A 25,536-nucleotide genomic window follows, 5' to 3' on the forward strand; every position below is an offset into this window, starting at 1 on the left:
AGTTGGGGGAGAGGCAGGAGGAGAGGGAGAGAGAGAAGCTTCAAGCGGACTCCCCACTGAGCACGGAACCTGACCCGGAACTTGATCCCAGGACCCTGAGATCATGACCCCAGCTGAAATCAAGAGTCAGACACTCAACTGACTCAGCCACCCAGGCGCCCCAGCAGTGATCCTTTTTAAATTATGTGGCTAGCTGTGACACAATTGTCCAGTTAGGTCTGGGCGTGACTGACGGTACCTTGAATTTTTGGGGTGCAGAAGAGGTCAGGAAAAACTTGATTTATCTTTTGAAGATCCTAATTCTCCCTTTGTAATCTAAAACTAATTATTGAACCCAGACATCAGTGTCTGAATCAAGACCTTTTGAATTAGGCTGTTCCATTGAATCTAAAATTGCTCTGTGTTCATCATAAGTTTGGATGGGACTTTTTTACATACTAGGTGGTCAGTGAACATTTTACTGATTCATGTGACTTATTATTATTATTATTATTTTTGTAAAAGGGACCACACAGACTTATGTCTGGAATCTGCAGAGAGCACCATTAATGTGCATACTGTTATCCTAATGCTGCTTTTGGACTTCTGTGCAGAAAGCGTCCTTCGAGAGGATGGACCACCTGCGACAGCTGCAGAACATCATCCAGGCCACGTCCCGAGAGATCATGTGGATCAATGACTGTGAGGAGGAGGAGCTGCTGTACGACTGGAGTGACCGGAACACCAACATCGCCCAGAAGCAGGAGGCCTTCTCTGTAAGCTCGCCCCTCCTGGTTGTAGACGTGAGGCTCTTGCCTGGGAGGGCCCCGAGATGGGGATGAATGGCCTTGCAAATCTTAATCAGCTACTTATAATTCAGCTTCTGTTGAAGTGGTCGTGGAGAGCCATTCCTTTCTGGGAGCCTTTCTGGGACTTTAGAGGGGCAATGCGTTGCGTAACATCCTGGAAGCCAGTAGACAGGGTCAGAAGAAGGCGTTCAGATATCCCAGAGTGTGTGTAGCACAGGAGGGTGGTGGATTAAAATCTAGCCTTAGAAAATCCCAGCATTAGTTGTCGCTGTCACTTTACCTACTTTACCTGTGTGGATTTGGACAAGGAATGTCACCAGTGTGGCCTCTGCCATGTATTGGATGACCTCAAACATTCTTTTTGGTCTTAAAAATCCTATGATTCTTAAGGAAACCATAACACAATTTTTTGACGTTGTTCATTTCCACAGTGCAGTTTTGTGTTCTAACTTCCTACAGTGGAAATGCTAATGGTGACTTGCTCTGAAGGGTTTGTTTTTCTTTCATTTATAGATACGCATGAGCCAACTGGAAGTTAAGGAAAAAGAGCTCAATAAACTTAAACAAGAAAGCGACCAACTTGTCCTCAATCAGCATCCAGCTTCAGACAAAATTGAGGTAGGCTTCATGAGATTTATATTTTTATTAGAGAAGAAAAGGGAACTTTTTGTAAAGACTATACAGATGAATGATTTTTATCTAAAGCCATGACAAGTTTATTTTACATATTTTGGGATCAACACCCTAGACCGGTGGTTGGCAAGGTTTTCTGGAAAGGACCAAATAATAAACATTTTAGGTTTGCAGACCGTTTGGCTTCTGTCCAGATTACTTAACTCTGTCATTATAGTGTGAAAGCAACCATAACAATATGTAAGTGAATGAGCATGGCTGTGTTCCAATAAAACTTTATTTATAAACGCAGGCAGTGGGCCAGAGGTGGCCCTCGGGCTGTGGCTTGCCAACCTCTGCCCTAGGCTGCCATCTGTGGGCTGTGCTCAAGGCTGACATTAGCTGGTATGACATCAACTGGTGTAGCCATATTAGTTGTTAAAGAAAAAACTAAGTGTTTTCCTATCAGTTGGTGAGAATCACTGCCGTAAGACCCTCAAGCCCTCTGTACGGGTTCCTCGGACTTGCCCATCCTCTAGCAGCTGTATAAGAACAGGGTGCAGTGGAGGGACCCTGTTGGGAAATTCAGTTTTCACGTTTTAGAAAAAACGTTTGTTTGATTTGGTATTCGATAAAAAAATGTTTCGTCACTTTCATTCGGGCTCACATATCTGTCCAAGAATGGATGTCCTCAATGCCTGAGTGGTGATGTGACAGCTGATGTTTTCTTGCTTCAGGCCTATATGGATACACTTCAGACGCAGTGGAGCTGGATTCTTCAGATCACCAAGTGCATTGACGTTCACCTCAAAGAAAATGCTGCCTACTTTCAGGTTTTTATGCTTAGTAGTAATTTCATTGTCATTTGGGTCCTAATACCTGATTTTTTGAATGCATTTTTTAAAAGCACCAAAAACAACCTTCAAAATAGTTTACAAATACCCTTTCCTGGCTTTCAGTTTAGAGGAACACGGATGGGTAACCTGGGCACCAGTCGCTCAGATGTCTCTTGCTGTCACTTAAGTCAATATCGTTTCTTTAGACTCCGGGAAGATGGTCCTTGACACAGAAATACTGGGAAACACTAGATGCCGCTGCTTACTGACTGCCTTTTCATTAACACGCGATCACGCTCCTCTTTAATAGTTTTTTGAAGAGGCCCAGTCAACCGAAGCTTACCTGAAGGGCCTTCAAGACTCCATCAGAAAGAAGTACCCGTGTGATAAGAACATGCCCCTGCAACGCCTGCTGGAACAGATCAAGGAGCTGGAGGTATCGTCACAAAGCAAAAACGGAGAGAATACTGATTACTTGATGTGAGGGTTCCTTTGGAAAAAGCATACTTCGCATTCTATCCACGTAGGCTTTTCACACAATGATATTCTTTGCTGCCCGCTTAATTCACAGCTGTGTAGCTTCCGAAGTGGCTCATTACGACAGGTCCCTAGAGTCCCTGCCCATAGAGGAATTGGTAGCTTTTTGGAGCTCATGCAACTATCGCAATATCTCATTTGTCGTGTCCTAGCAGGTATATCGATGTTACTTGCAGGTCTTAGCTGAAATTCACAGAGTATCTATGTGATGAAAATATGATCTTATTTGCAATTGCAGAAAGAACGCGAGAAAATCCTCGAATACAAGCGTCAGGTACAGAACTTGGTAAACAAGTCCAAGAAGATCGTGCAGCTGAAACCACGGAACCCAGACTATAGAAGCAACAAACCCATTATTCTCAGGGCTCTCTGTGACTACAAACAAGACCAGGTGTGCACTCGGTTATTCAGAATGAAGCCCAAGTTTTCCCTTTCTTTGCACAGAGAATTTTGCCAATAGAGAGAGCAGAGTTTAATCCCGGTTCCAGTGAGCAGCACAGAAAATGCCTTTCTTTTATACACGAAGCAGCAAGCTGTGGAAATGCAGCGCTCTGTTCTGAGTCCTAGCAGAGTTTTCAATAATTAGGACAGTGGTTATTTATTGACTATTCATCTTATTTGTTTTTTATTTTTTATTATTTTTCTTGGTAAAGATTTTATTTATTTATTTGAGAGAGAGAAAGAGGAAGCTGGAGCGGGACAAAGGGGCAGTGGGAGAGGGAGAAGCAGACTCCCTGCTGAACAGGGAGCCCGACGAGGAGCTCAGTCCCAGGACCCTGAGATCATGACCTGAGCCAAAGACAGACACTTAACCAACTGAGCCAGCCAGGCGTCCCTAGACTATTCATTTTAAATCTTAATACTTTTCTTCATCTAATGTGCAAAACTTTATTTGTGATTACCCTTTAAATCTTTAATTTTAAAATCTTTAAATTTCTTGAAAGATCTTTAAATTTCTGACCTAAAAGAAAGGAGAAATGTGACCATTATGCTGCATGTAAAGTGACTGTCATTGCAGATTTTCTGCAGTCACTGAACCCATCAATTCTGCAGGCTCTGTGGTAACTACAAGCATCTATGTGGAAAGATGACTTGGTTTTACTAATTATTTATATAATTTCCACAGCTCTGATTTCTTATAAAAATTACAGAGGGTTTAAGATAAATGCTTGGATAAATGTTATAAAAACAATGGAGTTTATCCTGGCAGGAAGAAATGTTTAAGAACTTGCAGGGAGAGGAGAAATAAGTTGAAATGGATATCAAAATACATGAATATCAAGCTTGTTAAATTTCACCAGTGAGGATAGTTGTCATAGTCGAACTTTCACGAAGCTATGGAATTAATTTAGAAAGTTGTTTTTCTGGGGACCTGGTGCCAGAATTTCTTGTTTTTACTTCTAAATTTTAAGAGTCAGTGCATGAGACAAGTGACTGCCACATAGTAAATCTAATATGTGAAATATGAACTCACAAAACTAGGAAAGCCATGGGGTGAGTTTTTGCTTTACAAAAGGATTTCTCACTTTACTGATGGATTCCCCAGGCTGTCTTTGGAAAGTTACTTTACCTAATTCACTTTATATACACCTTTTAGGCTCTTGTGCATTATTTAAAGTATCAGTATTGTTGGGATATATAAAGATCATCTTCACTTAAAGAAAATAATAAGGGGTGCCTGGGTGGCTCAGTTGGTTAAGCCTCCAACTCTTGATCTTAGCCCAGGTCTCAATCTCACGGTTGTGAGTTCAAGCCCCACTTTGGGCTCCATGTTGGGCTTCACGCTGGGCATGAAGCCTATTTTAAAAAGATAAAATAAAATAGAATAAAATAAAGGAAAATAATAATGTCAAAGCTCAAATGGTTTGCACGGTTTTATCTCTATTTTTCTCTTTGAGAAAAAAAGATAAAAATGTGTACTCATGAGTAAAGACAAAACTCGGGGTTGTTTGCCTTGCAGAAAATTGTGCACAAAGGGGATGAGTGCATCCTGAAGGACAATAATGAGCGCAGCAAGTGGTATGTGACGGGTCCCGGAGGCGTGGACATGCTCGTGCCTTCTGTTGGTCTGATTATCCCTCCTCCAAATCCTCTGGCCGTAGACCTCTCATGCAAGTAAGTTGTTGAAGTCCCTAGTAGCCACAATGTGAATGCGAATGTGGAGAAATAGGGCAAATGCTTATATGAGAAACACAGACACACCCTTTTTCACTAAAATCCCCTCCCTCCGGAATAAAAGCCTTAGGAGGGTCCCCTTGTACTATCATGTAACTTTATTTTGAAGATGCTATAGTTTTTATTGGAAGGTAAAAGAGAATGTTTGTGTGCAGGGGCTGGAGGAAACAATTCTTTTTTTTAATAGTAAATATTTAATATGTAAATATTAACACACTACTGCACAAGCAATGGGAAATAAGAAATCAAATGGCAAATCAAAATATGTCTCAAAACAAAAGAAAAAAAGCCCACAATGTTCCAAAACCTATGGGATGCAGCCAAAGCAAATGTAACAGTAAAATTTATCTATAAATGCTGGTATTAAGAAAAAAAGTTCAAATAAACAACATTATACCACAAGGAACTAGGAACAGAAGAAACTCAGCCAAAATTTAGTAGAGGAAGGAAAGAACAAAGAAAGATCAGAAATAAGTAAAATAAAGACCAGGATAAACAATAACATAACATTAAAAGTAATGACCAGTTTTTCCGAAAAGAGAAACAAAATTGGCAGTGCTTTAACTACATTAGCTAAGGAAAAAAAAAGAGAGAAACAAGAGTCAAAAATCAAAGTGAGAAATGGGAGAGAAAACAGTACAACATTTAACCACAGAAATACGTAGTGTGTTAATAGATTACTATGAGGAATTATACACTAACAAATCAGATAACTTAGGGAAAAAACCCAGATAATTTCTAAAAACGCACAAGTTACCAAGATTGAATCATGAATCTTGAATCCAAGTAATAGGAAATCTCCTTAGACCAATAACAAGAATGAAGATTGAATTAGGAATCAAAAATCTCCCAGCACAGAGACACCCAAGGCCACATGGTTTCATTGGTGAATTCTACCAAACATTAAAAAAAATATAATTAATGACAATCTTTATCAAATTCTTATAAATAATGGAATAGAGGAAACACATTCAAAATCATTCCATGAGGCCATTACTACCCTGACCAAAGCAGGATAAAAATAATACAAGAACAAAAGAGTCTAGTTTGTCTCATATAAGTATTGTTACTCTGACTTTCTTTTGACATCCATTTGCATAATAAATGTTTCTCCACCCCCTCACCTTCAATCTGTAGGTATCTTATAGTCTAAAATGACTCTCTCGTAGGCAGCATATAGATGGGTCTTTTTTTTTTTTCTTAAAGATTTTATTTATTTATTCGACAGAGATAGAGACAGCCAGCGAGAGAGGGAACACAAGCAGGGGGAGTGGGAGAGGAAGAAGCAGGCTCGTAGCGGAGGAGCCTGATGTGGGGCTCGATCCCAGAACGCCGGGATCACGCCCTGAGCCGAAGGCAGACGCTTAACCGCTGTGCCACCCAGGCGCCCCTGGGTCTTGTTTTTTTAATCCGTCCGACACCCTATGTCTTTTGATGGGAGTATTTAGTCCATTTACATTCAAAGTACTTATTGATAGATATGTATTTATTGCCATTTTATTTCTTGTTTTGTCATTGTTTCTGGAGATTTTCTCTGATCCTTTCTTGTCTTTTTCACTTTTTTGTCTCTCCTTTGCACTCAAAGAGTCTCCTTTAATATTTCCTGCAGGGCTGGTTTAGTGTTCATAAGCTCCTTTAGTTTTTGTTTGTCTGGGAAACTCTTTATCTCTCCTTCAATTCTGAATGCTGGCCTCGCTGGATAGAGTATTCTTGGCTGCAGATTTTTCCCATTCAGCACTTTGACTATATCATGCTACTCCCTTCTGGCTTGCCAAGTTTCTGTTGAGAAATCTCCAGCTAGCCTTATGGGTTTTCCCTTATAAGTTAAGGACTTCTTTTGGCTTGCTGCTTTTAAGATTTTTTCTTTATCACTCTATTTTGCAAATGTAATTACAATATGTCTTGGTGTTGGCCTGCTATTGTTTGGCTTTTGATGGGAGTTCTCTGTGCCTCCTGGATCTGGATGTCTGTGAGGAAACAATTCCCACCATGTACCTTGAAGGCATTATTTCAAAGTTCTTCTTCCCTTCTAAGAGGATCAGTAATTTTGCAGGTAGCCACAAATATAAAATGCCCTTCATATCAATACCTGCTCTTCAACAAGCAGGTAGAGCATTCATTGTACAGATTTTCCGTGGCAGATTCTTGTCCATCTTTTATCATGGAATTCCTCAGCCATACACAGAGTAGGGAGGGAAGCATAACGAGCTCACGTGCTCACTTCCAAGCTGCAGTAGCCGTCAGCATCCCATGACCGGTTTCTCCCTGTCACCCTGCATGGTGTTAGACCTCTGTCAATTAAAAAGTTGCTGACAAACAACACAAGAACAAAGAAACGTGTATTTTGACCCAAAGTGAATTATCTCTACTAATGTAGATCATTGAGAATGAACTTTTGGGGAGTAAATTAGTCCAGATCCATTGACATGTTGAGTGTTTAAACAGTATACATTTGCTGTTAGTTCTTGTTTTAGTTTTTTATGCAGGGTGTAAGCATGGCCGGATTTCTTGTTTGGGTCAGAATTTGAAAGCCGGGGCTCTGGCGTGTTTTCCCCTTGTGCCTTCTAGGATCGAGCAATACTACGAGGCCATCTTGGCTCTGTGGAACCAACTGTACATCAACATGAAGAGCCTGGTGTCCTGGCACTACTGCATGATCGACATCGAGAAAATCAGGGCCATGACGATCGCCAAGGTACATCCTCAGGACCACTCAGGCTGCCTGCAGAGGTGCCACGCTGCTCCCTGTGGCACTTGGCTCTGCCAGGCAGACCTTCTAGCAGTGCAGCTGATGCTCTTGTATCTCATTGGGAGAGTTAGCTCAGCTTGCCTGAGTGGTTAGGGTCCATCCTACATGGAAGGGGAGGGAGTCACATGTGGCTGGCTCTGCTACAAACAGAAGTACGAATGAAAGTTGCCCGACAAGCCAGAAGTACCCGTGGAAAAGGCATGCGGTCCTGTAATACCCTGGATCTTATTCTCCTTTGATGTAATGGAAAACTAGTTCATAAATTATTAACTGGATATCACAGAAGTGAAAGGTGGGATAGAATTCTTGGAATAACACCCAAAACATTCATTTTCTAGATCAGTGGTTTTCGAGTTGTGGTCTGAAGAATCCCTGCTTAAGGGGGTCCTCTAGGGATGACAGGGCCAGCAGAAAGGAGAGAGACACAGAATGGAGAAGTCTGGGCTCCCTCTTACTCCCCCTTTTCTCTTTTCAGTCAGAGTAGCTTTGCTATGATCTGCTTTAGATTTGCGACTTTTGAGTAATATTTCCTTTGGCGAATAAAATTTGGTAAGAACAAAAATAGACAGCCCATGGCTGTGGCTGTGAGGAGCAATCTTGGAATCCTCAAGGACCTTTTGTATCTTTTTTTTTAATGTTTATTTATTTGAGAGAGAGAGCACGAAAGGGGGAAGGGGCAGAGGGAGAGGGAGAATCTCAGGCAGACTCCACGCTGAGCGTGGAGCCTGATGCAGGGCTTGATCTCACAACCTTGAGATCATGACTTGAGCCGAAACCAAGAGTCAGATGCTTAACTGACCGCAACACCCAGGCACCCCAAAGACCTTTTATATCTTAGTGGGCCTTTGACAAGTATTGCTTTAAGCCCCCTCTAGCATAGGGCATTTTCCGGCACTTTTCTTGGTCATGCTATGGGGACAATCAAACACTCCCGCCTGGTTTACTTGCAGCTGAAAACGATGCGGCAGGAAGATTACATGAAGACAATATCTGACCTTGAGCTGCACTACCAAGAGTTCATCAGAAACAGCCAGGGCTCGGAGATGTTCGGGGATGATGACAAGCGGAAGATGCAGTCTCAGTTCACCGATGCCCAGAAGCACTACCAGACCCTGGTCATACAGCTCCCTGGCCACCCCCAGCACCAGACAGGTTCGGAGCCTCTTTCTCTTTGCATCCACCACACACACCGCTGCGCTGTAACAGAAAGTAGTTTGCGTACAACGAGTTTCAGAATCACTTCATTAGGAAAATAACATATCGAAAGTCATCTATACACATATTTTCAGAATCAAATCAACGGAGGGAGCTACAGTTTGTGCAGCATGGATGTTTTTTGAGGCGGAGCACCCTTCTAGCTCGGAACTCTCTGATTTTTGCATTCCTAACATATTTTTACAGTAACCACAACTGAAATCACTCATCATAGTTCCTGTCAAGATCTCAACCATAATAAAGTGATTGAAACCAACAGAGAAAATGACAAGCAGGAAACTTGGATGCTGATGGAGCTCCAGAAGATTCGCAGGCAGATGGAGCACTGTGAGGGCAGAATGACCCTTAAAAACATGCTTCTAGCAGACCAAGGGTCCACGCACCACATCACAGTGAAAATAAATGAGCTAAAGGTAGGCTTCGAGTACCGTTTTGCCCCATTCCAGCTATATTCGTATTTATCTGCAAACTAATTTAAAAAACACGCTGGTTTAAATATTTATAGAGAAGATGCATGAATATTCAAGAAAACAGGCTTCTGGCGGGATTTCCTTTCTTCTTTCCCATGCTTCCAGATTTGTAGAAGTTTCCAGGCTGGGGATTAAGCCACCTTTGTGTTGGTTATGGGTGGCTGAATCAGGCTACAGTGTTTTCCCTTTGTGCGACCTAGTACTTTGTTCGTTTTTAAAGTTTTCAGAAACATTAATTTGGTTGCTGCCTGAAACCACCTATGATATGGGCTAAACAGGTAGAATTATTTTTTTTTAAATTTTATTTACTTATTTGACAGAGAGACAGCCAGCGAGAGAGGGAACACAAGCAGGGGGAGTGGGAGAGGAAGAAGCAGGCTCCCTACTGAGAAGGGAGCCTGATGTGGGGCTCGATCCCAGAACACCGGGATCACGCCCTGAGCCGAAGGCAGACGCTTAACGACTGAGCCACCCAGGCGCCCCGAATTATTTTTATTTATAGACAGGAGACTGACGCAGAGAGATTTGATGCGGAGGTGTTTGGTAAAAGCTCAAAGCCGTGGACAGAACTGGGACTGCAACCCCGGTGTTTTGACTCCGCACTCCGTTATCTTTTCTGCTCAGCCACGCCTGGGCACCACACTGGGAAGTGCAAGAGATATCTCCCAAGGGAGAGGGCCATGTTTACACAGTGCCGATAAGGCCTCCCCAAAGAAGGAAATGAAATGTCCGCTGTGTCTCTTGAGTCTTTTCCATTTAGTGGACTTGTTCGGGACAAAAAATGATCATAAGAATCACACAGTTAAATCCAGCACTTTCCTTCTTTTTTTGAACAGAGTGTGCAGAATGATTCTCAAGCAATTGCTGAAGTTCTCAACCAGCTGAAAGATATGCTAGCTAACTTCAGAGGTTCAGAAAAATACTGCTATTTACAGAATGAGGTATTTGGACTGTTCCAGAAACTGGAAAATATCAATGGTGTTACCGATGGCTACTTAAACAGGTAAACGCGACTGACCTCGGTCACAGACATTTTGCCGTTCTCAAGCTTCATCTTGTCAGACTTCATCCGCTTTCTATGCTTGGCTCACTGCGGCCTTGTCTTCCAGTTTCTCGATTCACTACAGGCTTACTTACTTTCTTCTGGGCTACTGAGAGAGGGTCCTGTAGCCTCGGCGTTAATTTCACCGTGGTGAAATCTAATGTATCTTATACCTACGGTATATCTGTAAGAGCCGGGACTTCGAAATCTTCAGTGAATGCAGAATTGCTGTCTGAGTCATGGTGCAGGGGTGGAGGGAGGGACATTTTTGCTCCTGCAGCTTGTAAAATAGGCAACATGAATTTTTACCGGCTTTCACATTCTTTTGTTAATAGTGGCCAGAACCAGACGTTCAGAGTCTAATTATGTCACCGGCAATGTTCTTGGCCCCCTTGGCTCTTTACAGCTTATGCACAGTGAGAGCTCTACTCCAGGCTATCCTGCAGACAGAAGACATGTTGAAGGTGTACGAAGCCAGACTCACCGAGGAGGAAACCGTGTGCCTGGATCTGGATAAAGTGGAAGCTTACCGCTGTGGACTGAAGGTAACCAGAAGTTATATTCCATTATCACAGTGCCCCGGGTTATGGGAAATAATGCAAGGCTGCTCAGTCCCCAGTCCTGAGGCTTCACTAAGTTTTATGAGTCTTGAGGATTCCTGGATTTCATTGGCCACACAGGGTTGACGTCTGTCGTCATCTCTAGGACACTGTCTCCCAGAGTGTTCTAGCAGGAACTATGTGTAGAAGTAATTTGTGGTGAGATTAGTTTGGGGAATGCAGAATTAAACATAATTAAACTGGTTTCTTTACTACAGGACTTCTCTTCCTCTTCAAGAATGTTCATATGTGTTCTAATTATTCAGGAATGGAATAGAGTATGGTAGTTAGCATTTCTCAAACAAATGAATTTCCCACACTGAAACTTTTATTAATGGGGTAGCATAAGGAACTAGATCATGGGCATAAATATTGGAAAACGCAATCAGTAAATATATCTTCCTGGATTGATTGTCACTTAAAAATACAAGTATTCCAAGAGATTAATTTGTACCCTTTTCTTTCTCCTGTGACAGAAAATCAAAAATGACTTGAACTTGAAGAAGTCCTTGTTGGCCACCATGAAGACAGAGCTGCAGAAAGCCCAGCAGATCCACTCCCAGACCTCACAGCAGTATCCACTGTATGACCTGGATCTGGGCAAGTTCAGTGACAAAGTCACACAGCTGACAGACCGCTGGCAAAAAATAGATAAACAGATAGACTACAGGTGTGCCAACCTCTTTCCCTGCTTTCTTCCCATTTGGTTGTTCCAAGATAATGTCACTTGAAGTAATCACTGTAAAAGTAGTGGTTTGGTTTGGTGTGTAAGTTAGGCACAAGGGCCACTCTGTTCATGGACTGCCTGGAGGCGGCTTTGTCGGAAATGGGAAGTAGGTACATCACAATAGACCAGCTTGAATCAACCCATACCAGGTGCTCTCCAACCTCTTAGGAAAAAAGTGGAAACCATCGATCAGGCTCTTTTGGGCTCTGTAAACTCTTGTTAGGACTGTTGGAAGGAGTAGATGCTTTGAGTGAGTGTTCTTCTGAAATTTAAGAAAATTACATCTTTTTAAAAGGATTTTATTTATTTATCTGTCAGAGAGAGAGCGCACAAGCAGGGGGACTAGGAGAGGAAGAAGCAGGCTCCCCACTGAGCAGGGAGCCTGATGCGGGACTCAATCCCAGGACCCTGGGACCATGACCTCAGCCAAAGGCAGATGCTTAACAGACTGAGCCACCCAGGTCTCCCAAGAAAATTACATCTTATACAAAAGAAATGCCTTCCTCCAAATGGGGTTTGAAAGTATCCTGAATTTTGATGTAGTTCCTTTTACTAATGGCTTTTTAAAAAACATCTTTATTGATTAAAAAAAGAACAGACATCTTTATTGATAACTAATTCACGTGTCATACAATTCACCCATTGGAAATGTACAGCCCAGTAGATTTTAGTGTATCAGAAAGGTGTAACCATCATCACAATTTACGTCTACAACATTTTCTTTACCTCCCCCCCCAAAAAAGGCCCATCCCCCATTAGCAGTTACTCCCCATTACCTCTCACCCTCTGGCGCCAAGCAACCACCTGTCTTCCCTTTGTCTCTGTAGATTTGCCTATTCCGACATTTTGTGTGATTGGAATCAGACAATGTGTGGTCTTCTGTGACTGTTTTTCCCACTCAAAATAATGTTTTCAAGGTTCCTCCATGGTGTACCATGTATCAGTACTTCATTTCTTTTTGTGACTGAATAATATTCTATCGTATGGCTATCCCACATTTTATTTATTCCTTCATCCATTGATGATTTTTGGCTATCATGAAAGATGTCATTAGCAACATTCATGTGTAACTTTTTGTATGGATGTGTGTTTTTAGTTCTGAGCGTGGAGCAGGTGGAATTACTGGGAGATATCGTGTGATATGTGATAACTCTGTTAAATACTTTCAGGGACAATAGCATTGCTTTAATAATTTTATCATATCTGTTTTCTCCAGATTGTGGGACCTGGAGAAACAAATCAAGCAACTGAGGAATTACCGTGATAACTATCAGGCTTTCTGCAAGTGGCTCTATGATGCCAAACGCCGCCAGGATTCCTTAGAATCCATGAAGTTCGGTGACTCCAACACGGTCATGCGATTTTTGAATGAGCAGAAGGTACAAGTCAGTTTGTCATTCTCTTCGATAACACTGGGTGTGAGCTGTATTTTCCTATGGTTTTCATCGCAGTACCTAGGTTTGAAATGATATTTAATATTGGTTCATTTTGTGAATGCTTGCATAAGGCCCTAAGGAAAAAACAATTGAGATACTTACAAAGAAATCTATTAAGAACTAGAAATAGTGTAACATTGTAGTAAAATATCTTTATAAATTGGTGTGTTAGGATCAGAAAAGAGCACAGATTAGGAAGTTTCCTCTTAGAGAAAAAAAAACTTGAAGATTGTGCTTCTCTTTTCTGGTTAGAAAACGTGCTCATCGCTCAAGGTTTAACTGTGAGAATGTGATGTCACTGAATGTGGTAATAAACTGAGGAAGAACAGTTGTTCAACAGTGATATAACATTTATGTAAAATTATTTATACACTCTGATGTTTATAAATATTTTATTTTTTTGTATAGAACTTGCACAATGAAATATGTGGCAAACGAGACAAATCAGAAGAAGTACAAAAAATTGCTGAACTTTGTGCAAATTCAATTAAGGTATGTTGGTTTCAAAAGAATGTTGGCACTTCATCAAGAATAATATTAACTGTGCTCGCTTCAGCAGCCCATGTACTGAAACTCGAATGATGCAGAGAACATGAGCATGGCTCTTGCACAAGGATGACATGCAAATTTGTGAAGTGTTCCATATTTTAAAAATCTATACTATTAATTGCATTATTTTCTGATTTACTTTAAAGAGTACACACCTCTTTTTTTAAATCTTAAAGTTTTTTTTTTTAGAGAGAGCACATGTGCATGCACATGCGTGAACAGGGGGACGAGCAGAGGGAGAGGGAGAGAGGGAATCCCAAGCAGACTCCAGGCTGAGCACAGAGCCTGATGTGGGGCTTGATCTCATGACCCTGAGATCATGACCCAAGCAAAAAGCAAGAGTCAGATGCTTAACTGAGCCACCCAGGTGTCCCAAAGACTATAAACTTCTTGAGAATAACAGTTACGGCTTTTATGTATTCTTTCCTGAACAGACCATAAAAAGTTTGTCATCCATTAGCTTGAATTCACTGCACATTGGCAATATCTATGGGAATGGGCTGGTCTTCATTCTTTATGCTGGTAGTATGCGCAAAAATCTTCATTTAGTATATAAAGATGTCCTACATGGCTTAATAATGTAATATCGGCTACCTGGACACTATCAGTACATGATAGCCTTTGGGGTTGGTCATCAGAAATGCAGCTTGATGATTTGAAAGCATGGAATTGTAGTTGTCGGGGACTCTTTTAAGTCCGTTAGGTATGTTTATCTTAAACTTTTTTTTATTTGGCAGGATTATGAACTCCAGCTGGCATCGTACACCTCAGGCCTGGAAACTCTTCTGAACATACCTATCAAGAGAACCATGGTCCAGTCTCCCTCTGGGGTGATTCTGCAAGAGGTAGATATGTCATTACGTGTTCCTTAGTTGCCCCTCCTGCATCTTCCCTTTTCCCTATCCCCTTCCTGTCTTTCCTGCAGACCCAGAATTCACCCCTTGTTACAGGGTATCCACTCAAAACAGGTTTAATAGCAGGGTATGCTCCCTTAGTGTGGGTCCTCAATACATGATGCATTTTAGGAAATGGTCCATGGGAGTCTGAATCTAGTGTTTATATGCTAGAATCTTTGCAGAAACTGGCCTTAAGTTCTAGGTTTAATGAGGGAGGCTTTTAACAAGTGGAAAAATGTCTAGTAGATATTTAAAAGCTTCTTCCCAAAGATGTCAGAGAGCATCACCTGTCGGATGGCTTACGAGAAACACCTAGAGTCATGAGGTTAGAATACAATGTTATCAGCCCTTTGCTTTGTTGTACTTCTAGATTTTGAAATTAGCACACATGAATGAAGGGAGTTCGCTCTTTAAATGATCATTTCAATTTTAAATTATAATTTCTTTTACTCCTTTTTTGCAAGGCTGCAGATATGCACGCTCGGTATATAGAACTACTTACAAGGTCTGGAGACTACTATAGATTCTTAAGTGAGATGCTGAAGAGTTTGGAAGATCTGAAGGTAATTTACTTACTTTGTTTCCTTGGAGGGTCAGAAAAGAAAATGGAATGGAACCTTATTATTATTGCCTCATTAGAACCTGGATTTGGGCATACTCACTGGTATACATTCACTGGTATATAGTTTGTTCATAAGTCAGGTGTTAGTTCTGTGATCGAGGACACTGCTCTGAATAGAGTTAGGTAATATTTACAAAATTCTAGCTACTTCACCTTACGAAAAAAACAATAATTTCCTTTACTGTTTGGTCAAGGAATTTGCGTTGTTTGTGTGCGTGTTAAATTAAGGGAGAGACCATCCTGGACTGGCTGGAGTTGGATTTTTTATGTTGAATGATTGTTTCCTTTACTCCTCATTTCTAATACACACATTGAGTTTATATGGAAACTTTATACCTTGAAATAAAGGAAGCATAATTTGTGAAATCTCAAGCTTTTGATCTTGGAAGAGATTGTCTCATTTACAGGTAAGGCAGGGGAAACTCAAAGGTGTATCATTTGCTAAGATCATAGAGATGGTTGACGGAAGAATTATGACGAGAATACAGATTTCGTGAATTCTTGTCTAGCAGCTTTCGCCTTGTATCGCTCTATAGTTGTGCTTCTGTGTGTGTGTGGTGTGTGCGTGCACATATGTAAACGTATAAAGAGAAATGAGACCACATGATGGGCTGGGAGGGGAGACGTGCTGTTTCTGTCTCACAATGTGAGGTGTTTTTCTTTCAACCTCATTTCTGCTTTCACTTCCCCAGCTGAAAAATACCAAGATTGAAGTTTTGGAAGAGGAGCTCAGACTGGCCCGGGATGCCAACTCTGAAAACTGCAATAAGAACAAATTCCTGGATCAGAACCTGCAGAAATACCAGGCGGAATGTTCCCAGTTCAAAGCCAAGCTCGTGAGCCTGGAGGAGCTGAAGAGGCAAGCGGAGCTGGATGGAAAGTCAGCGAAACAAAACCTGGACAAATGCTACGGCCAAATCAAAGAACTCAACGAGAAGATCACCCGGCTGACTTACGAGATCGAAGATGAGAAGCGGAGGAGGAAGGCTGTGGAAGACAGGTTTGACCAACAGAAGAGTGACTATGACCAGCTGCAGAAGGCCAGGCAGTGTGAGAAGGAGAGCCTCGGCTGGCAGAAAATGGAGTCTGACAAAGCCATCAAGGAGAAGGAGTACGAGATAGAAAGGTTGAGGGTTCTTCTGCAGGAGGAGGGCGCCCGGAAGAGAGAATATGAAAATGAGCTGGCAAAGGTAAGAAACCACTATAATGAGGAGATGAGTAATTTAAGGAACAAGTATGAAACAGAGATTAACATTACGAAGACCACCATCAAGGAGATATCCATGCAGAAGGAGGATGATTCCAAGAATCTGAGAAACCAGCTTGACCGACTCTCGAGGGAAAACCGCGACCTGAAGGACGAAATCGTCAGGCTCAATGACAGCATCCTGCAGACCACGGAGCAGCGGAGGCGGGCGGAGGAAGACGCCCTCCAGCAGAAAGCCTGTGGCTCGGAGATGCTGCAGAAGAAGCAGCACCTGGAGATCGAGCTGAAGCAGCTCATCCAGCAGCGCTCCGAGGACAACGCGAGGCACAAGCAGTCCCTGGACGAGGCCGCCAAGACCATTCAGGACAAAAACAAGGAGATCGAGAGACTCAAAGCTGAGTTCCAGGAGGAGGCCAAGCGCCGCTGGGAGTATGAGAATGAGCTGGCTAAGGTAAGAAACAGTTACGACGAGGAGATCATTAGCTTGAAGAACCAGTTCGAGACGGAGATCAACATCACCAAGACGACCATCCACCAGCTCACCCTGCAGAAGGAAGAGGACACCAGCGGCTACCGAGCCCAGATCGACGGCCTCACCAGAGAGAACCGGAGCCTGTCGGAGGAGGTGAAGCGGCTGAAGAGCACGTTGGCCCAGACCACGGAGACTCTCCGGCGGGTGGAAGAAACGGCCCAGCAGCAGAAGGCCGCGGGCACCGAGGCATCGCAGAGGAAGCAGCAGCTGGAGATCGAGCTGAGGCAGGTCACGCAGATGCGGACGGAGGAGAGCGTGCGGTACAAGCAGTCGCTCGATGACGCCGCCAAGACGATCCAGGAGAAAAACAAGGAGATCGAAAGATTAAAACAACTGATAGACACAGAAACGAGCGCGCGGAAATGCCTGGAAGAGGAGAACGCAAAGTTGCAAAGGGCCCAGTACGAGCTGCAGAAAGCGCACAGCAGCGCGACCGAGACGATCGGCAAGCTGAAGGTTCAGGAGCAGGAGCTCACGCGCCTGAGGCTCGACTACGACAGGGTGTCGCAGGAGAGGACCGTGAAGGACCAGGACATCGCGCGCTTCCAGAGCTCCCTGAAGGACCTGCAGCTGCAGAAGCAGAAGGTGGAGGAGGAGCTGGCCCGGCTGCGGAGGACCGCCTCGGAAGACTCGGCGAAAAGGAAGAAGCTGGAGGAGGAGCTGGAAGGCATGAGGAGGTCTCTGAAGGAGCAGGCGATAAAAATCACCAGCCTGACGCAGCAGCTGGAGCAGGCGTCCATCGTGAAGAAACGCAGCGAGGACGACCTCCGGCAGCAGAGGGACGTGCTGGACGGCCACCTGAGGGACAAGCAGAGGACGCAGGAGGAGCTCAGGAGGCTCTCCTCCGAGGTCGAGGCGCTGAGGCGGCAGCTGCTCCAGGAGCAGGAAAACCTCAAGCAGGCTCACCTGAGGAACGAGCATTTCCAGAAGGCGATAGAGGACAAGAGCCGGAGCTTGAACGAAAGCAAAATCGAAATCGAGAGGCTGCAGTCTCTCACAGAGAACCTGACCAAGGAGCACCTGATGCTGGAGGAAGAGCTTCGCAACCTGCGGCTGGAGTACGACGAGCTCCGGAGGAGCCGGAGCGAAGCGGACAGTGATAAAAACACGACCATCGCCGAACTCAGGAGCCAGCTGCAGATCAGCAACAGCCGGACCCTGGAACTGCAGGGGCTGATTAATGATTTGCAGAGAGAGAGGGAAAATTTGAGACAGGAAATTGAGAAATTCCAAAAGCAGGCTTTAGAGGTATTCACAAATATTTGATCGCAGCTTCACTGTCCTTTAAAGCATTCCCTCCACTTTCTTCTCATCTCATCTGTGCTCCTGCCCCTGGCATTGGAGGCTCACAGTCAGTCTCCTTTTTCTGTGCATTGCTGTACTGCTATCTGTCGTAACCCAGGCCACTGCTTTCAAGTAATTTCAGTGCTGTTTGCCCTTCTGTTCTCTCCCCGCAGTGATGCCAGTCTGTGCGGAACCTCTGTCTGGCCACGCTTTTCTAACATTAGCACGGGTACAACAGCTCAGAGCTTGTCTTCCGAATGTTCCGCTCTATTTTCTGGAAGATAGCTCTCACTCAGTGAGCTCCGACCTGCATTTTTCACGAAAATTTTTCTAAATAAAAGCCATGTTAAAGGGGTTTTCTATGCAATTTTAAAATCACTTTTTCTTTCTTGCTTACGTGATTTTTCTGCATGCATTATTCTATTCTTTTTTGATTGTGACGCCAATATGTTTCTTTTTGTTTGCCTTTTCTTCTTTTAACCCCTAATTTAAAAATACCTTCTTTAAGTTCTAATACATTTGACTTCTAGAGACAATATTTGTGTGGGGCTGGGTGCGGGGTGCGTATATGTCCATAGATTTGTTTTGCTTTATTAAACATGTTAGTATAGATGTAACAGGTGGGATGTAGGTGTAGCAGGTGTGATACCCGGGAACAAACTGCCCATAGTTTTCAAACCGTAATTTCTGTTAAGTACAAGAGAGGTCTACAACTTCTCCTAATTCCTTCTAAAAAAGTAGTATGAAGCCATTTATCAAAGTGGCAACATATATCTATGGATTTTTTTCCATGAATTTATAAGATAAAATAGCAGTATATCCAGGGAACACAAAGGAAGGGCAAATAAGTAAATAAGGGTTTTTTTTTTTTTGTTTTAAATGTAGGAAAAAAGATTGAATTATGATCGCCATATGATACGATCAAAACATTATTTCTTCCCATTTCTTTCTTTTTAAATTCCAGGCATCTAACAGGATTCAGGAATCAAAGAACCAGTGCACTCAGGTGGTGCAGGAAAGAGAGAGCCTTCTGGTGAAGATCAAAGTTCTGGAGCAGGACAAGAGCAGGCTGCAGAGGCTGGAGGATGAGCTCACTCGCCTGAAAACAACTCTAGAGGCAGAAAGCAGGCTGAAACAACGCCTGGAGTGTGAGAAACAGCAAATCCAGAATGACCTCAATCAGTGGAAAACTCAGTATTCCCGCAAGGAAGAGACCATTAGGAAGATCGAGTCAGAAAGAGAAAAGAGTGAGAGGGAGAAGAACAGCTTCAGGAGCGAAATCGAGAGACTGCAGGCAGAGATCAAGAGGATCGAGGAGCGGTACAGGCGCAAGTTGGAGGACTCCACCAGGGAGACACAGTCGCAGCTGGAAACAGAGCGCTCCCGCCTTCAGAGGGAAATCGACAAGCTCAAGCAGCGCCCCTACGGGTCCCATCGGGAGACCCAGACTGAGTACGAGTGGACCGTTGACTCCTCCAAGCTGGTGTTCGATGGACTGAGGAAGAAGGTGACGGCCATGCAGCTCTACGAATGCCAGCTGATTGACAAAACGACCTTGGACAAACTGTTGAAGGGGAAAAAGTCAGTGGAAGAAGTTGCCTCCGAAATCCAGCCTTTCCTTCGGGGGGCAGGAGCTATCGCTGGAGCATCTGCTTCCCCTAAGGAAAAGTACTCTCTGGTGGAGGCCAAGAGAAAGAAACTCATCACCCCAGAATCCACAGTCATGCTCCTGGAGGCCCAGGCAGCTACAGGCGGTATAATTGACCCCCACAGGAATGAGAAGCTGACTGTCGACAATGCAATCGCTCGGGACCTCATCGACTTTGATGACCGTCAACAGATATACACAGCAGAGAAAGCTGTCACTGGCTTTGATGATCCGTTTTCAGGCAAGACGGTCTCTGTTTCGGAAGCCATCAAGAAAAATCTGATCGACAGAGAAACCGGAATGCGCCTGCTGGAAGCCCAGATTGCTTCAGGGGGTGTGGTGGACCCCGTAAATAGTGTCTTTTTGCCCAAAGATGTAGCGTTGGCCCGTGGGCTAATTGACAGAGATTTGTATCGGTCCCTGAATGATCCCCGAGATAGTCAGAAAAACTTTGTGGATCCAGTCACCAAAAAGAAAGTCAGTTACATGCAGCTGAGGGAACGGTGCAGAATCGAACCACACACCGGCCTGCTCTTGCTGTCAGTGCAGAAGAGAAGTATGTCCTTCCAAGGAATCAGACAACAGGTGACCGTCTCTGAGCTGGTAGATTCCGGTATTTTGAGACCATCCACTGTAAATGAACTGGAATCAGGTCAGATTTCTTATGACGAGGTTGGTGAGAGAATTAAAGACTTCCTTCAGGGTTCAAGTTGCATAGCAGGCATATACAATGAAACCACGAAACAGAAGCTTGGCATTTATGAGGCCATGAAAATTGGCTTGGTCCGACCTGGTACTGCTCTGGAGTTGCTGGAAGCCCAAGCAGCCACTGGCTTCATAGTGGATCCTGTTAGCAACTTGAGGTTACCAGTGGAGGAAGCCTACAAAAGAGGCCTGGTGGGTATTGAGTTCAAAGAGAAGCTCCTGTCTGCAGAACGAGCTGTCACTGGGTATAACGATCCCGAAACAGGAAACATCATCTCTTTGTTCCAAGCCATGAACAAGGAACTCATTGAAAAGGGCCATGGCATTCGTTTACTGGAAGCACAGATCGCGACGGGCGGGATCATCGACCCGAAGGAGAGCCATCGTTTGCCAGTTGACATGGCTTACAAGAGGGGCTACTTTAATGAGGAGCTCAGTGAGATTCTCTCAGATCCAAGTGACGATACAAAAGGATTTTTTGACCCCAACACTGAAGAAAATCTTACCTATCTGCAGCTAAAAGAAAGATGTATCAAGGATGAGGAGACAGGGCTCTGTCTCCTGCCCCTGAAAGAAAAGAAGAAAGAGGTGCAAACATCACAAAAGAATACTCTCAGAAAGCGTAGAGTGGTCATCGTTGACCCAGAAACCAACAAGGAGATGTCTGTTCAGGAGGCCTACAAGAAGGGCCTGATAGATTATGAAACCTTCAAAGAACTGTGTGAGCAGGAGTGTGAGTGGGAAGAAATAACCATCACTGGGTCTGACGGCTCCACCAGGGTGGTCCTGGTAGATAGGAAGACAGGTAGTCAGTATGATATTCAAGACGCTGTTGACAAGGGCCTCATTGACAGAAAGTTCTTTGATCAGTACCGATCTGGCAGCCTCAGCCTCACTCAGTTTGCTGATATGATCTCCTTGAAAAATGGTGTCGGCAGCAGCAGTGGCATAGGTGGTGGTATCAGTGATGATGTTTTTAGCAACTCCCGACACGAGACAGTAAGTAAGATTTCTACCATCTCCAGTGTCAGGAACATAACCATCAGGAGTAGCTCTCTGTCTGACCCCCTGGAAGAATCGAGTCCCATTGCAGCCATCTTTGACACAGAAAACTTAGAGAAGATCTCCATTACGGAAGGAATAGAGCGGGGCATTGTCGATAGCATCACTGGTCAGAGGCTTCTGGAGGCTCAGGCTTGCACAGGCGGCATCATCCACCCAACCAGTGGTCAGAAGCTGTCACTTCAGGATGCAGTCTCCCAGGGCCTGATTGACCAAGATATGGCCACCAGGCTGAAGCCTGCTCAGAAAGCCTTCATTGGTTTTGAAGGTGTGAAGGGAAAGAAGAAGATGTCAGCAGCAGAGGCAGTAAAAGAAAAGTGGCTCCCCTACGAGGCTGGTCAGCGCTTCCTGGAGTTCCAGTACCTCACTGGAGGCCTTGTTGACCCGGAAGTGCATGGGAGGATAAGCACAGAGGAAGCCATCAGGAAGGGGTTCATCGATGGCAGAGCAGCTCAGAGGCTGCAAGACACCAGCAGCTATGCCAAAATCCTGACCTGCCCCAAAACCAAATTAAAAATATCCTATAAGGATGCCATGAATCGCTCCATGGTGGAAGATATCACCGGGCTTCGCCTTCTGGAGGCTGCTTCTGTTTCATCTAAGGGCTTGCCTAGCCCTTACAACATGTCTTCTGCCCCAGGCTCCCGCTCTGGATCCCGCTCCGGCTCTCGCTCTGGATCCCGCTCCGGCTCTCGCTCTGGTTCCCGCAGTGGGTCCCGGAGAGGAAGCTTCGATGCCACCGGGAATTCTTCCTACTCTTACTCCTACTCCTTTAGCAGTAGCTCTATTGGGCACTAGTAGCCACTTAGTCACTATTTCCTTGGCTTCATTTATGTGAATTTTCACTTTACTAAATACTTTACTAAAAGGAAACCTAGTGCTTGCAGTAGAGTGATAGAGATTTCTATGATTAAGAAGACATAACCTTGGTTGAAATCAAATAGTAAAGGCTGTTCTGGCTTTTTATCTCCTTAGCTCACCGGAAGTATATACTAGAGCAGATGTAGTGTGTATGAGGTGGTAATCAGTTGTAAGGATAGCACAAATTGAATCTAGAGTTGGTTCCTTCTGTGTTTAGATTTCTGATCGATTCTTGTACTTCTTTTAGCCAATAATACAGATTTCTGTTCTTGGAGATGAAATTAGGCTGATCATGGATATTTTAGTCATCATTCTGTTTCTCATCTAAATACTTCCATTTTCTGTATTAGGATAAAATATCCCTCCCATCCTCCCTAGAATACTCCACCCCAAACCCAAACATTTTGGAATGAGTCTCCTTTAGTTTTAGATTGTGGATTGTGTAACCTATATACTCTTAAATGCACCTGTTTGGTTTGGCATTAATTTGACTATATGTGCGTGATAGCAGCAATCTTTGCTTCTCTTTGGTCAAAGTTTTTCTGTTTATTTTGCTTGTCATTTACTATGTACTTTAAAAAGGTGTCTTTATGAAGTTTGCTATTCTGGCAATAAACTTTAAGACTTTTGAAGTTTTTGCGTTTTGATTTCATACACTTTGCACAAGGCATTTATCAGCATCTTTCTGTTAATTGTAAAATATGTCTAAAACCTTCTGTTTACTAAGTACCTATTAAGAAAGACCATTAAAAAAACTAGTTTAGTTCTGAAGTCTTGCTAGAAGTTGGTCTTCTGTAGTTTCTTCAACATTTCTCAAGTACTTGTGTGCCAGGCAGAGTCCTTGGAAAGCAGCCTGTGTAAAGAGGCGAGGCCACAGGTCAATACCCAGTTCTTGTTTATTCTGGACAGTAAGTTCTGAGTAGCATGGGCAAAAGTCACCATAATACCCTTAAAAAAATGAAGTGGCTCAGATTCCATTTGGGTATTCTCCAAATACATGGAGGTTTCGTTTTGTCCTCTTAGAGGAAAGAATTGTCTTCGAATCTATAAAAATGAGTCCTGAAGAGTTCTTCCTTTGCTCTCTGTTGAAGGACAATGAGATATAAGCCTATTCTTTGTATCAGAGAGAAACTTCTGAAATTCAGACATTTGTCATTAAATCAACATGACCTTATCGAATACCTGTTATGTCTAGTATTACTCTAGGTACTATGAGGATTCAATAGAATTTACAAGCCCCCTAACTTCAAGACATTTGTAGTCTGGGGACAGGAGACACATAGAAAGCAATCAGAAGGACAACTTTCGTATATCAGCAGTATGTAGTAATGTACTCAAACGTCTTATTGTATAGATTAGAAAATAGGAAAACAAATGAGGTGCTAATTGTGAAGAACAGAAAAGATCATATGTAAAATAATGCTTAAGTTATTGGGGGCTTTTGGGACTTCGGGTGAAAACAGCATTCATTTCCTCCTTGTCTTACCTCCTTTTCTTCTCCTTGCGCCCTTCCCAAGCTGGAGGACTTGTAATTAACTTCATTCACCAAGTATTGAGTTCTGTGTGCTACACATTGTGCCAGAAGCTATGAATCCCACGATAGAAACACATGTACAAAAATAGCCCTTGTAATATAAAAAGGAAGAGAAAAATATGGGGTAAATGCTGTGTTGGGCAAAATGAAGGAAGACCTTTATGCTAGAGCTAGGAGACTGTATCAGTCAGCTTGGGCGGCCATAAAAACATGCCACAGGCTATGTGACTTCAATTCATTTTCTCATAGTTGCGGAGGCTAGAAGTCCAAGGTAGAGGTGTTCTCAGGTTGGTGGCTGGTGAAAGCTCTCTTTCTGAATGGTGGGCAGTGAGGGGTAGGGAAGGAGCTCTGGTATGTCTTTCTTGTCTTAGAAGGACTTTAGTTTTATCACATTAGAGCCCCATCTTTATGACCTCATTTAACTTTAATTACCTCCTTTATAGTCCCAGTCTCTAAATACAGTCACACTGGGGGTTAGGGCTCCAATATATGAATTGGGGGTGGGGTGGGGATGACACACAATTCAGCCTATAATCGGGGCCCAATCTAGAATGGGTCAGAAGTTCTCTCTAGAAAAATGGTGACTAAACAGATTAATAAGGAGCACCTGGGTGGCTCAGTTGGTTAAGCTTCAGCCTTTGGCTCGGGTCATGATCCCGGAGTTCTGGGATCAAGCCCCACATTGAGCTCCCTATTCAGTAGGGAGCCTGCTTCTCCTTCTCCCACTCCCCCTGCTTGTGCTCTCTCTATGTCAAATAAATAAATAAAATCTTAAAAAAATAAATAAATAGATTAATAAGCATCAATGTAAAGCAGTTCTTCAGTTTGAAAGAGTATACCTCCAGGCTGTTGCCAAAGTTGTCATTAAGCTTTGAGGTGAGATAGGCTTTGTGCTGGAGAGAGGACATCCTTGACCTTGGCTAATTTTGATTTGGTTGACCTACAGTGTGCCTCCACAGAAAAAGCTATATATATATATATATATATTTCAATGAAAGTCATCATTTCACATCCAAAAAGTCTCACGTTTTCTAGAGTGCTGCTGGGCTAACCATGTAAATGCAGATAAAAAGTAGGGATGTTGTGGGCAGAGTACGACTAAACTGGTACTCATCCCTTACCCCACATCTGCTTGCAGCTATTGGACTATTTCTGTATTTTGGGGTATTATCTTTTGGCCTATTTATACTCATCACTTGTGTGTGTGTGTGTGTGTGTGTGTGTGTGTGTGTGTGAGAGAGAGAGAGAGAGAATTGCACTAGCTGCCTATGGAAATAGCTGTTCACAAAAATTCCCTCCATGATTTCTTCATCTGATACAAACAGGTACAAAAGGAAGCAAAGATTTGGCATCAGGCTTGAAAAAAGGAAAAATAAATAATATAAGAAGGATTAGGTTCTGGGAGTTAAAACCCCTTGGAGAAATTAAAAGGGCTGATTCCAGGTCTTGG

At 43.4% G+C, this 25,536-nt stretch overlaps 1 protein-coding gene and 1 non-coding gene across 4 annotated transcripts in view; both read left to right on the forward strand.

Moving 5' to 3' along the window:
- Nucleotides 1-23,181, forward strand: part of DSP (desmoplakin) — a 44,094-nt gene extending 20,913 nt beyond the window's left edge. For 2 of the 3 annotated variants that reach the window (XM_026511451.4, XM_044388738.3), the window contains 18 exons: nucleotides 594-755; nucleotides 1,302-1,406; nucleotides 2,138-2,233; nucleotides 2,547-2,672; nucleotides 3,012-3,164; nucleotides 4,734-4,888; nucleotides 7,517-7,643; nucleotides 8,648-8,849; nucleotides 9,099-9,325; nucleotides 10,219-10,385; nucleotides 10,831-10,969; nucleotides 11,500-11,693; nucleotides 12,967-13,129; nucleotides 13,595-13,678; nucleotides 14,473-14,580; nucleotides 15,096-15,194; nucleotides 15,946-18,240; nucleotides 19,241-23,181. In XM_026511451.4, the coding sequence (XP_026367236.2) occupies nucleotides 594-755; nucleotides 1,302-1,406; nucleotides 2,138-2,233; nucleotides 2,547-2,672; nucleotides 3,012-3,164; nucleotides 4,734-4,888; nucleotides 7,517-7,643; nucleotides 8,648-8,849; nucleotides 9,099-9,325; nucleotides 10,219-10,385; nucleotides 10,831-10,969; nucleotides 11,500-11,693; nucleotides 12,967-13,129; nucleotides 13,595-13,678; nucleotides 14,473-14,580; nucleotides 15,096-15,194; nucleotides 15,946-18,240; nucleotides 19,241-22,489 (7,851 nt within the window). In that variant the 3' untranslated portion in view covers nucleotides 22,490-23,181. The remainder of the gene's footprint in view (nucleotides 1-593; nucleotides 756-1,301; nucleotides 1,407-2,137; nucleotides 2,234-2,546; nucleotides 2,673-3,011; nucleotides 3,165-4,733; nucleotides 4,889-7,516; nucleotides 7,644-8,647; nucleotides 8,850-9,098; nucleotides 9,326-10,218; nucleotides 10,386-10,830; nucleotides 10,970-11,499; nucleotides 11,694-12,966; nucleotides 13,130-13,594; nucleotides 13,679-14,472; nucleotides 14,581-15,095; nucleotides 15,195-15,945; nucleotides 18,241-19,240) is intronic. The other variant, XM_026511452.4, reaches the window with a different exon arrangement.
- On the forward strand, nucleotides 13,730-13,836 carry LOC113264530 (U6 spliceosomal RNA). Its single transcript, XR_003319728.1, has one exon. It is a non-coding gene; the product is annotated as a U6 spliceosomal RNA (small nuclear RNA).
- Nucleotides 23,182-25,536: the final 2,355 nt, after the last annotated feature.

The sequence above is a fragment of the Ursus arctos genome, unplaced genomic scaffold, assembly GCF_023065955.2.
Source record: "Ursus arctos isolate Adak ecotype North America unplaced genomic scaffold, UrsArc2.0 scaffold_31, whole genome shotgun sequence".
NCBI classification, from domain to species: Eukaryota; Metazoa; Chordata; class Mammalia; order Carnivora; family Ursidae; genus Ursus; species Ursus arctos.